The sequence below is a fragment of the Coregonus lavaretus genome (assembly GCF_964263955.1).
Source record: "Coregonus lavaretus genome assembly, contig: HAP1_SCAFFOLD_268, whole genome shotgun sequence".
Taxonomy (NCBI): Eukaryota; Metazoa; Chordata; class Actinopteri; order Salmoniformes; family Salmonidae; genus Coregonus; species Coregonus lavaretus.
The window spans coordinates 1-13,425 of NW_028166048.1; the positions used below are offsets into that span (position 1 = coordinate 1).

At 45.1% G+C, this 13,425-nt stretch overlaps 1 protein-coding gene across 1 annotated transcript in view; it reads left to right on the forward strand.

Moving 5' to 3' along the window:
* Positions 1-4: 4 nt before the first annotated feature.
* LOC311115177 (rho guanine nucleotide exchange factor TIAM1-like) overlaps positions 5-13,425 on the forward strand; it is a gene marked incomplete at both ends in the record, with an annotated part of 80,228 nt that continues 66,807 nt past the window's right edge. The window contains 6 exons of the mRNA XM_084190383.1: positions 5-25; positions 963-1,067; positions 1,439-1,520; positions 2,166-2,252; positions 3,692-3,904; positions 12,377-12,477. Coding sequence (XP_084046509.1) covers positions 5-25; positions 963-1,067; positions 1,439-1,520; positions 2,166-2,252; positions 3,692-3,904; positions 12,377-12,477 — 609 coding nt within the window. The remainder of the gene's footprint in view (positions 26-962; positions 1,068-1,438; positions 1,521-2,165; positions 2,253-3,691; positions 3,905-12,376; positions 12,478-13,425) is intronic.

A 13,425-nucleotide genomic window follows, 5' to 3' on the forward strand; every position in this document is an offset into this window, starting at 1 on the left:
GGACGCACTGGAGATCATCTGCAAGGTAACTACCGCCTTAACCAACCTACACGTACACACGCTGGAGATCATCTGCAAGGTAACTACCACCTTAACCAACCTACACGTACACACGCTGGAGATCATCTGCAAGGTAACTACCACCTTAACCAACCTACACGTACACACGCTGGAGATCATCTGCAAGGTAACTACCACCTTAACCAACCTACACGTACACACGCTGGAGATCATCTGCAAGGTAACTACCACCTTAACCAACCTACACGTACACACGCTGGAGATCATCTGCAAGGTAACTACCGCCTTAACCAACCTACAGTACTTACAGCAAAACTGTTCTGAAATGAAATGGCCATATTTTCACTAATAGGTTGTTATTATTAAAGATGGTTTAAAATGTGTAAAGCTTCAACACAGTTTTCAGTAAGTGTTTATCAACTTGTTTGATGACAGACACACTGAAATGTGAAATACTCTCTTGATTCTTCTAATGCCCTCAGTGAGGCTGCGTCCCCATTCTGTTGATATTTCTAATGCCCTCTGTGAGGCTGCGTCCCCATTCTGTTGATATTTCTAATGCCCTCAGTGAGGCTGCGTCCCCATTCTGTTGATATATCTAATGCCCTCAGTGAGGCTGCGTCCCCATTCTGTTGATATTTCTAATGCCCTCTGTGAGGCTGCGTCCCCATTCACTTGCACACTATCAGTCATGGATCTAACAACGTTGGAAGCTCCCTCTAGCCAATGATTACACCAATCCATAAAGTGTTCAAGTGCACACTTTGTGAAAAGGTTGGAGAATTGAGATGCAGCCCGACCCTGTACCAATCCTCTTTCTGACCTCTCTTCTAAACTCCTCACTCTGAATCTTGACTAAACTGTGTTTGTGTGTGTGTGTGTGTGTGTGTGTGTGTGTGTGTGTGTGTGTGTGTGTGTGTGTCCTCTACTTAACTCCACAGGCCCACCAGCTGGATCCCACCAAACATTACATCCGCCTCAAGTTCCTCCTGGAGAACCGAGTCCAGTTCTACATCCCTAAGCCTGAAGAGCACCTGTGTGACTTGGTATGTTTCTGATTTTCTCCTCACAGATTATCTCCTGTCACAGTCTTAGCATCCCACTGAGATCACACACACACACACACACACACACACACACACACACACACACACACACACACACACACACACACACACACACACACACACACACACACACACACACACACACACACACACACACACACACCAGCGTATAAATGAATTAGACTCACTCCTCGTCGTATTCCATTCCTGCTCTTTGTGTAATAAGACATTCATGTTCCTTCCATCTCTCTCCATCTCTCCTCTTTCTCTTGATCTCTCTTTCTCTCTCCATCTCTCCTTTTCTCTCTCCTTTTCTCTCTCTCTCTCTCGCTCTCTCCATCTCTCCACAGCTTTATAAAGAGATAGAGCTGGGCTCCAAAATAACTAAAGTCATCCAGTTCGACAGGGATGAATCCTGTATGATTGGTTACGGTAAGGATGAATCCTGTATGATTGGTTAGGGTTAGGCACCCTATTCCCTATATAGTGCACTACTTTTGACCAGAGCCCTTTGGGACCTGGTTAAAAGTAGTACACTTCACTATAAAGACAATGGGGTGGCATTTGGGACGCAGACAATGTCATATATATCCACATTCACAGATCATTTGACTTGCTAAGAATGCAATTCTGAAGCCACTCCACTTTTAATTACTATCATGTTGTAGTATACAGAGTGCATATTTCCACCAGTGTGTGTTGAGAGAATACTTCCACTAGCGGTTGTGTTGTGATGTATCCTGTTATTGACTTCTAGTCACATCTCAGATTACCTGTATTTCTTAGACTGATCCCTGTCAGGGCAGAGAAAATAAATCCCAGGTGATTTAGTGATGTGCTTTCAATAATGAAATGTCTCTCTCTCTCTCTCTCTCTCTCTCTCTCTCTCTCTCTCTCTCTCTCTCTCTCTCTCTCTCTCTCTCTCTCTCTCTCTCTCTCTCTCTCTCTCTCTCCCCTCCCTCTCTCCCCTCTCTCCCCCCTCCCTCCCTCTCTCCCCTCCCTCCCCTCCCCTCCCGCCCTCCCTCCCTCCCTCTCTCCCCTCCCTCTCTCCCTCCCTCCCTCCCGCCTCTCCTCCAGGGTTCTCTATCTCAGTGGTGGAGGAGGATTCGGTGCAGCAGCTCTACATAACCGATGTGAAGGCGGGAGGATTAGCCTTCGCTAGAGGTTCATTACCACACATCCATCAAATCAGTTTCCATCTACACTCCCATCTATCTGTATCTGAGAATATAATAGACACAGAACAGAGACAAGACAGAGAGGGCAGGGAGTGGGAAGATATCATACGATTAGTTTCATCATCAGCCATCTCAATACAATCTCCACTGAAAAGTACAATCACATAATTACTGCAGTTGATGAGACATTCATAAAACTGTGTGTGTGTTAGGGGAATACTCTCTCCAGTGTTAATGTTGAGGAGGTCAATATGGGGGGTTGTGAAGGATTTATTTTTAGAAATGAAATGCATGAATGCTGCATATTAATGCCTCATTTGATAAGGGTTTAGGGGACTAAAGAAAACAGCCATCCAACTGATTAGCATAACAATCCTCAGGGCTACATGGCTGAATATGACAACACACTGATAAGTGTTTTGATGGACATGTTTATAATTTGAAGAGACAGCCTTGAAAATGTTCATCTTGTCTTAGTGTCATAAATAATCCTTGGTTCCTGCCTGTGCTTGGTAAAGATATGAGGGGGGGGGGAGGCGACATGACCTCCACCTTAGGACCATCTGGCAGAACGCCCAGAATATGTTCTATAAGTTAAGCGCGCTGATAGTAAAGAATGATTCATTTAAGATTGACTTTGAGTGTCCCTGTGTAGAATTTCCATGACCGTGTCTTTGTCCCAAACTGCACCCTATTCCCTACGTAGTGCACTACTTTTGACCTGAGCCCATAGGGCCCTATATAGGGAATAGGGTGCCATTTGGGACACAAGCACAGTCATATCTCTGTAGAATGTATCAGTGTGGCGGTGTGCCGATAAGGATCCATACGGCAGATTAGATCTTGCAGCAAGCCATAGAGGATACATACGGCAGATTAGAGTTTGCAGCAAGCCATAGAGGATCCATACGGCAGATTAGAGCTTGCAGCAAGCCATAGAGGATACATACGGCAGATTAGAGCTTGCAGCAAGCCATAGAGGATACCTACTGCAGATTAGAGCTTGCAGCAAGCCATAGAGGATACATACTGCAGATTAGAGTTTGCAGCAAGCCATAGAGGATACATACGGCAGATTAGAGCTTGCAGCAAGCCATAGAGGATACATACTGCAGATTAGAGCTTGCAGCAAGCCATAGAGGATACATACTGCAGATTAGAGTTTGCAGCAAGCCATAGAGGATACATACGGCAGATTAGAGTTTGCAGCAAGCCATAGAGGATACATACGGCAGATTAGATCTTGCAGCAAGCCATAGAGGACAGCTGTGGTTCCTCAGTGGATGACATTTCTCAGGCCACATAGAAAGAAAAGTGGGTCAGGCCTGTGGAGGGAGGGAGTTTGTTTAGTTTTGTTCAGCTCATACAATACATCTCAGATGAGCATGTATGAACTCACTCTAATATACTATGTTGGTCCTCCAGGTCTGAATGCGGGCGATGAGATCTTGCAGCTGAATGGGAAGGACTCGTGCAGTCTGAACTTCTCAGATATGAAGGAGGCGTTCTCCCAGGCCTCTCTGTCCCTGACCGTCAACACTCTGCCCTCTACGGACCGACGCCAGATCTGTTACCTGCCCCCCCGACGCTCTGACGCACAGGATGACCTCTATACTGACATGTTCTCTATGAGCCAGGGTGAGTTACAGTAGACCTCTATACTGACATGTTCTCTATGATCCAGGGTGAGTTACAGTAGACCTCTATACTGACATGTTCTCTATGAGCCAGGGTGAGTTACAGTAGACCTCTATACTGACATGTTCTCTATGAGCCAGGGTGAGTTACAGTAGACCTCTATACTGACATGTTCTCTATGAGCCAGGGTGAGTTACAGTAGACCTCTATACTGACATGTTCTCTATGAGCCAGGGTGAGTTACAGTAGACCTCTATACTGACATGTTCTCTATGAGCCAGGGTGAGTTACAGGAGACCTCTATACTGACATGTTCTCTATGAGCCAGGGTGAGTTACAGTAGACCTCTATACTGACATGTTCTCTATGAGCCAGGGTGAGTTACAGTAGACCTCTATACTGACATGTTCTCTATGAGCCAGGGTGAGTTACAGTAGACCTCTATACTGACATGTTCTCTATGAGCCAGGGTGAGTTACAGTAGACCTCTATACTGACATGTTCTCTATGAGCCAGGGTGAGTTACAGTAGACCTCTATACTGACATGTTCTCTATGAGCCAGGGTGAGTTACAGTAGACCTCTATACTGACATGTTCTCTATGAGCCAGGGTGAGTTACAGTAGACCTCTATACTGACATGTTCTCTGAGCCAGGGTGAGTTACAGTAGACCTCTATACTGACATGTTCTCTATGAGCCAGGGTGAGTTACAGTAGACCTCTATACTGACATGTTCTCTCTGAGCCAGGGTGAGTTACAGTAGACCTCTATACTGACATGTTCTCTATGAGCCAGGGTGAGTTACAGTAGACCTCTATACTGACATGTTCTCTATGAGCCAGGGTGAGTTACAGTAGACCTCTATACTGACATGTTCTCTATGAGCCAGGGTGAGTTACAGTAGACCTCTATACTGACATGTTCTCTATGAGCCAGGGTGAGTTACAGTAGACCTCTATACTGACATGTTCTCTATGAGCCAGGGTGAGTTACAGTAGACCTCTATACTGACATGTTCTCTATGAGCCAGGGTGAGTTACAGTAGACCTCTATACTGACATGTTCTCAATGAACCAGGGTGAGTTACAGAAGACCTCTATACTGACATGTTCTCTATGAGCCAGGGTGAGTTACAGTAGACCTCTATACTGACATGTTCTCTATGATCCAGGGTGAGTTACAGTAGACCTCTATACTGACATGTTCTCTATGATCCAGGGTGAGTTACAGTAGACCTCTATACTGACATGTTCTCTATGAGCCAGGGTGAGTTACAGTAGACCTCTATACTGACATGTTCTCTATGAGCCAGGGTGAGTTACAGTAGACCTCTATACTGACATGTTCTCTATGAGCCAGGGTGAGTTACAGTAGACCTCTATACTGACATGTTCTCTGAGCCAGGGTGAGTTACAGTAGACCTCTATACTGACATGTTCTCTATGAGCCAGGGTGAGTTACAGTAGACCTCTATACTGACATGTTCTCTATGAGCCAGGGTGAGTTACAGTAGACCTCTATACTGACATGTTCTCTATGAGCCAGGGTGAGTTTCAGTAGACCTCTATACTGACATGTTCTCTATGAGCCAGGGTGAGTTACAGTAGACCTCTATACTGACATGTTCTCTATGAGCCAGGGTGAGTTACAGTAGACCTCTATACTGACATGTTCTCTATGAGCCAGGGTGAGTTACAGTAGACCTCTATACTGACATGTTCTCTATGAGCCAGGGTGAGTTACAGTAGACCTCTATACTGACATGTTCTCTATGAGCCAGGGTGAGTTACAGTAGACCTCTATACTGACATGTTCTCTATGAGCCAGGGTGAGTTTCAGTAGACCTCTATACTGACATGTTCTCTATGAGCCAGGGTGAGTTACAGTAGACCTCTATACTGACATGTTCTCTATGAGCCAGGGTGAGTTACAGTAGACCTCTATACTGACATGTTCTCTATGAGCCAGGGTGAGTTACAGTAGACCTCTATACTGACATGTTCTCTATGAGCCAGGGTGAGTTACAGTAGACCTCTATACTGACATGTTCTCTATGAGCCAGGGTGAGTTACAGTAGACCTCTATACTGACATGTTCTCTATGAGCCAGGGTGAGTTACAGTAGACCTCTATACTGACATGTTCTCTATGAGCCAGGGTGAGTTACAGTAGACCTCTATACTGACATGTTCTCTATGAGCCAGGGTGAGTTACAGTAGACCTCTATACTGACATGTTCTCTGAGCCAGGGTGAGTTACAGTAGACCTCTATACTGACATGTTCTCTATGAGCCAGGGTGAGTTACAGTAGACCTCTATACTGACATGTTCTCTGAGCCAGGGTGAGTTACAGTAGACCTCTATACTGACATGTTCTCTATGATCCAGGGTGAGTTACAGTAGACCTCTATACTGACATGTTCTCTATGAGCCAGGGTGAGTTACAGTAGACCTCTATACTGACATGTTCTCTGAGCCAGGGTGAGTTACAGTAGACCTCTATACTGACATGTTCTCTGAGCCAGGGTGAGTTACAGTAGACCTCTATACTGACATGTTCTCTATGAGCCAGGGTGAGTTACAGTAGACCTCTATACTGACATGTTCTCTATGAGCCAGGGTGAGTTACAGTAGACCTCTATACTGACATGTTCTCTGAGCCAGGGTGAGTTACAGTAGACCTCTATACTGACATGTTCTCTATGAGCCAGGGTGAGTTACAGTAGACCTCTATACTGACATGTTCTCTATGAGCCAGGGTGAGTTACAGTAGACCTCTATACTGACATGTTCTCTATGAGCCAGGGTGAGTTACAGTAGACATCTATACTGACATGTTCTCTATGAGCCAGGGTGAGTTACAGTAGACCTCTATACTGACATGTTCTCTATGAGCCAGGGTGAGTTACAGTAGACCTCTATACTGACATGTTCTCTGAGCCAGGGTGAGTTACAGTAGACCTCTATACTGACATGTTCTCTATGATCCAGGGTGAGTTACAGTAGACCTCTATACTGACATGTTCTCTATGAGCCAGGGTGAGTTACAGTAGACCTCTATACTGACATGTTCTCTGAGCCAGGGTGAGTTACAGTAGACCTCTATACTGACATGTTCTCTATGAGCCAGGGTGAGTTACAGTAGACCTCTATACTGACATGTTCTCTATGAGCCAGGGTGAGTTACAGTAGACCTCTATACTGACATGTTCTCTATGAGCCAGGGTGAGTTACAGTAGACCTCTATACTGACATGTTCTCTATGAGCCAGGGTGAGTTACAGTAGACCTCTATACTGACATGTTCTCTATGAGCCAGGGTGAGTTACAGTAGACCTCTATACTGACATGTTCTCTATGAGCCAGGGTGAGTTACAGTAGACCTCTATACTGACATGTTCTCTATGAGCCAGGGTGAGTTACAGTAGACCTCTATACTGACATGTTCTCTATGAGCCAGGGTGAGTTACAGTAGACCTCTATACTGACATGTTCTCTATGAGCCAGGGTGAGTTACAGTAGACCTCTATACTGACATGTTCTCTCTGAGCCAGGGTGAGTTACAGTAGACCTCTATACTGACATGTTCTCTATGAGCCAGGGTGAGTTACAGTAGACCTCTATACTGACATGTTCTCTATGAGCCAGGGTGAGTTACAGTAGACCTCTATACTGACATGTTCTCTATGATCCAGGGTGAGTTACAGTAGACCTCTATACTGACATGTTCTCTATGAGCCAGGGTGAGTTACAGTAGACCTCTATACTGACATGTTCTCTGAGCCAGGGTGAGTTACAGTAGACCTCTATACTGACATGTTCTCTATGATCCAGGGTGAGTTACAGTAGACCTCTATACTGACATGTTCTCTATGAGCCAGGGTGAGTTACAGTAGACCTCTATACTGACATGTTCTCTATGAGCCAGGGTGAGTTACAGTAGACCTCTATACTGACATGTTCTCTATGAGCCAGGGTGAGTTACAGTAGACCTCTATACTGACATGTTCTCTATGAGCCAGGGTGAGTTACAGTAGACCTCTATACTGACATGTTCTCTATGAGCCAGGGTGAGTTACAGTAGACCTCTATACTAACATGTTCTCTATGAGCCAGGGTGAGTTACAGTAGACCTCTATACTGACATGTTCTCTATGAGCCAGGGTGAGTTACAGTAGACCTCTATACTGACATGTTCTCTATGAGCCAGGGTGAGTTACAGTAGACCTCTATACTGACATGTTCTCTATGAGCCAGGGTGAGTTACAGTAGACCTCTATACTGACATGTTCTCTATGAGCCAGGGTGAGTTACAGTAGACCTCTATACTAACATGTTCTCTATGAGCCAGGGTGAGTTACAGTAGACCTCTATACTGACATGTTCTCTATGAGCCAGGGTGAGTTACAGTAGACCTCTATACTGACATGTTCTCTATGAGCCAGGGTGAGTTACAGTAGACCTCTATACTGACATGTTCTCTATGAGCCAGGGTGAGTTACAGTAGACCTCTATACTGACATGTTCTCTATGAGCCAGGGTGAGTTACAGTAGACCTCTATACTGACATGTTCTCTGAGCCAGGGTGAGTTACAGTAGACCTCTATACTGACATGTTCTCTATGAGCCAGGGTGAGTTACAGGAGACCTCTATACTGACATGTTCTCTATGAGCCAGGGTGAGTTACAGTAGACCTCTATACTGACATGTTCTCAATGAGCCAGGATAAGTAGGGGCTAGGCCTGCGTCCCAAATGGCACCCTATTCACTATATAGTGCACTACTTTGACCAACCCAAGACCTATGGGCCCTAGTCAACAGTACTGCACTAAATAGGAAACATTTGGGAACCTGGTGATATTATTATGTTAGAAGGACAGCTGGTCACCATGGTCTGTCTGATAATAGGGTGGTTTTATTACGCTAGAAGGACAGCTGGTCACCATGGTCTGTCTGATAATAGGGTCGTTTTATTACGCTAGAAGGACAGCTGGTCACCATGGTCTGTCTGATAATAGGGTGGTTTTATTACGCTAGAAGGACAGCTGGTCACCATGGTCTGTCTGATAACAGGGTGGTTTTATTACGCTAGAAGGACAGCTGGTCACCATGGTCTGTCTGATAATAGGGTGGTTTTATTACGCTAGAAGGACAGCTGGTCACCATGGTCTGTCTAATAATAGGGTGGTTTTATTACGCTAGAAGGACAGCTGGTCACCATGGTCTGTCTGATAATAGGGTGGTTTTATTACGCTAGAAGGACAGCTGGTCACCATGGTCTGTCTGATAATAGGGTGGTTTTATTATGCTAGAAGGACAGCTGGTCACCATGGTCTGTCTGATAATAGGGTGGTTTTATTACGCTAGAAGGACAGCTGGTCACCATGGTCTGTCTGATAATAGGGTGGTTTTATTACGCTAGAAGGACAGCTGGTCACCATGGTCTGTCTGATAATAGGGTGGTTTTATTACGCTAGAAGGACAGCTGGTCACCATGGTCTGTCTGATAATAGGGTGGTTTTATTATGCTAGAAGGACAGCTGGTCACCATGGTCTGTCTGATAATAGGGTGGTTTTATTACGCTAGAAGGACAGCTGGTCACCATGGTCTGTCTGATAATAGGGTGGTTTTATTACGCTAGAAGGACAGCTGGTCACCATGGTCTGTCTGATAATAGGGTGATTTTATTACGCTAGAAGGACAGCTGGTCACCATGGTCTGTCTGATAATAGGGTGGTTTTATTACGCTAGAAGGACAGCTGGTCACCAGGGTCTGTCTGATAATAGGGTGGTTTTATTATGCTAGAAGGACAGCTGGTCACCATGGTCTGTCTAATAATAGTGTTGTTTTATTATGCTAGAAGGACAGCTGGTCACCATGGTCTGTCTGATAATAGGTTTGTTTTATTACGCTAGAAGGACAGCTGGTCACCATGGTCTGTCTGATAATAGGGTGGTTTTATTACGCTAGAAGGACAGCTGGTCACCATGGTCTGTCTGATAATAGGGTGGTTTTATTACGCTAGAAGGACAGCTGGTCACCATGGTCTGTCTGATAATAGGGTGGTTTTATTACGCTAGAAGGACAGCTGGTCACCATGGTCTGTCTGATAATAGGGTGGTTTTATTATGCTAGAAGGACAGCTGGTCACCATGGTCTGTCTGATAATAGGGTGGTTTTATTATGCTAGAAGGACAGCTGGTCACCATGGTCTGTCTAATAATAGTGTTGTTTTATTATGCTAGAAGGACAGCTGGTCACCATGGTCTGTCTGATAATAGGTTTGTTTTATTACGCTAGAAGGACAGCTGGTCACCATGGTCTGTCTGATAATAGGGTGGTTTTATTACGCTAGAAGGACAGCTGGTCACCATGGTCTGTCTGATAATAGGGTGGTTTTATTACGCTAGAAGGACAGCTGGTCACCATGGTCTGTCTGATAATAGGGTGGTTTTATTACGCTAGAAGGACAGCTGGTCACAATGGTCTGTCTGATAATAGGGTGGTTTTATTACGCTAGAAGGACAGCTGGTCACCATGGTCTGTCTGATAATAGGGTGGTTTTATTACGCTAGAAGGACAGCTGGTCACCATGGTCTGTCTGATAATAGGGTGGTTTTATTACGCTAGAAGGACAGCTGGTCACCATGGTCTGTCTGATAATAGGGTGGTTTTATTACGCTAGAAGGACAGCTGGTCACCATGGTCTGTCTGATAATAGGGTGGTTTTATTACGCTAGAAGGACAGCTGGTCACCATGGTCTGTCTGATAATAGGGTGGTTTTATTACGCTAGAAGGACAGCTGGTCACCATGGTCTGTCTGATAATAGGGTGGTTTTATTACGCTAGAAGGACAGCTGGTCACCAGGGTCTGTCTATAATAGGGTGGTTTTATTATGCTAGAAGGACAGCTGGTCACCATGGTCTGTCTAATAATAGTGTTGTTTTATTATGCTAGAAGGACAGCTGGTCACCATGGTCTGTCTGATAATAGGTTGGTTTTATTACGCTAGAAGGACAGCTGGTCACCATGTTCTGTCTGATAATAGGGTGGTTTTATTACGCTAGAAGGACAGCTGGTCACCATGGTCTGTCTGATAATAGGGTGGTTTTATTACGCTAGAAGGACAGCTGGTCACCATGGTCTGTCTGATAATAGGGTGGTTTTATTACGCTAGAAGGACAGCTGGTCACCATGGTCTGTCTGATAATAGTGTGGTTTTATTATGCTAGAAGGACAGCTGGTCACCATGGTCTGTCTAATAATAGTGTTGTTTTATTATGCTAGAAGGACAGCTGGTCACCATGGTCTGTCTGATAATAGGTTGGTTTTATTACGCTAGAAGGACAGCTGGTCACCATGTTCTGTCTGATAATAGGGTGGTTTTATTACGCTAGAAGGACAGCTGGTCACCATGGTCTGTCTGATAATAGGGTGGTTTTATTACGCTAGAAGGACAGCTGGTCACCATGGTCTGTCTGATAATAGGGTGGTTTTATTATGCTAGAAGGACAGCTGGTCACCATGGTCTGTCTGATAATAGGGTGGTTTTATTACGCTAGAAGGACAGCTGGTCACCATGGTCTGTCTGATAATAGGGTGGTTTTATTATGCTAGAAGGACAGCTGGTCACCATGGTCTGTCTGATAATAGGGTGATTTTATTACGCTAGAAGGACAGCTGGTCACCATGGTCTGTCTGATAATAGGGTGGTTTTATTATGCTAGAAGGACAGCTGGTCACCATGGTCTGTCTGATAATAGGGTGGTTTTATTACGCTAGAAGGACAGCTGGTCACAATGGTCTGTCTGATAATAGGGTGGTTTTATTACGCTAGAAGGACAGCTGGTCACCATGGTCTGTCTGATAATAGGGTCGTTTTATTACGCTAGAAGGACAGCTGGTCACCATGGTCTGTCTGATAATAGGGTGGTTTTATTATGCTAGAAGGACAGCTGGTCACAATGGTCTGTCTGATAATAGGGTGGTTTTATTACGCTAAAAGGACAGCTGGTCACCATGGTCTGTCTGATAATAGGGTGGTTTTATTACGCTAGAAGGACAGCTGGTCACCATGGTCTGTCTGATAATAGGGTGGTTTTATTACGCTAGAAGGACAGCTGGTCACCATGGTCTGTCTGATAATAGGGTGATTTTATTACGCTAGAAGGACAGCTGGTCACCATGGTCTGTCTGATAATAGGGTGGTTTTATTACGCTAGAAAGACAGCTGGTCACCATGGTCTGTCTGATAATAGGGTCGTTTTATTACGCTAGAAGGACAGCTGGTCACCATGGTCTGTCTGATAATAGGGTGGTTTTATTACGCTAGAAGGACAGCTGGTCACCATGGTCTGTCTGATAACAGGGTGGTTTTATTACGCTAGAAGGACAGCTGGTCACCATGGTCTGTCTATGTTGTTTATGTTTGTATTGTTGATGTATTGTTAATATTCTTCATGTTCCAGAGGAAATTCTGGATGACGGGGTCGGTCTGGTGCTGGACAGTTCTGGAGACAGCCTGGATGACGACTTTGAGATGTTCAGCGAGGCAGACCAATGCAGAAAGGTAAGGGTCTCATCTCATTCCTATTGAACGTTTTATTCAAGCAGGGAAGTCCCATTGAGACCAACGTCTCTATTCCATGGGAGTCCTGCATCACATGAATGCAGTAAATACAAAGTGCATAATAATGAACCGGTGATACAAGCATTTAGTTGATGTGAGTATGTTGACACTGTGGTTCACTGGACGTTGTTCTAGGAGGTCAGCACCAGTGGTTCATCTCTGTGGGTCACTGGACGTTGTTCTAGGAGGTCTCTAGCAGTGGTAAATCTCTGTGGATGTGGGTTGCTTTTTGAGTAGAGTTGATTGGACTCCTTTCATGAATGTCATCTGTAGTGTTGTCTCTTTGGGAACTCTCTCTTTGTCCCTTGCATCCTCCCTTCCATCCTCCCTTCCAGCTTTGTGATATTAAAAACAGAATAATCAGGTGATGTCCCCTCTCTGCACCATATTCTGCACCGTCTGTAATCAGGCGATGTCCCCCTGCACCATATTATGCACCGTCTGTAATCAGGCAATGTCCCCTCTCTGCACCATATTCTGCACCGTCTGTAATCAGGCGATATCCCCTCTCTCTGCACCATATTCTGCACCGTCTGTAATCAAGCGACGTCCCCTCTCTGCACCATATTCGGAATTGTCTGTAATCAGACGACGTCCCCTCTCTTCACCATATTCTGCACCGTCTGTAATCAGACGACGTCCCCTCTCTTCACCATATTCTGCACTGTCTGTAATCAGGCGATGTCCCCTCTCTGCACCATATTCTGCACCATCTGTAATCAGGCGACGTCCCCTCTCTGCACCATATTCTGCACCGTCTGTAATCAAGCGACGTCCCCTCTCTGCACCATATTCGGAATTGTCTGTAATCAGACGACGTCCCCTCTCTTCACCATATTCTGAACTGTCTGTAATCAGGCGATGTCCCCTCTCTGCACCATATTCTGA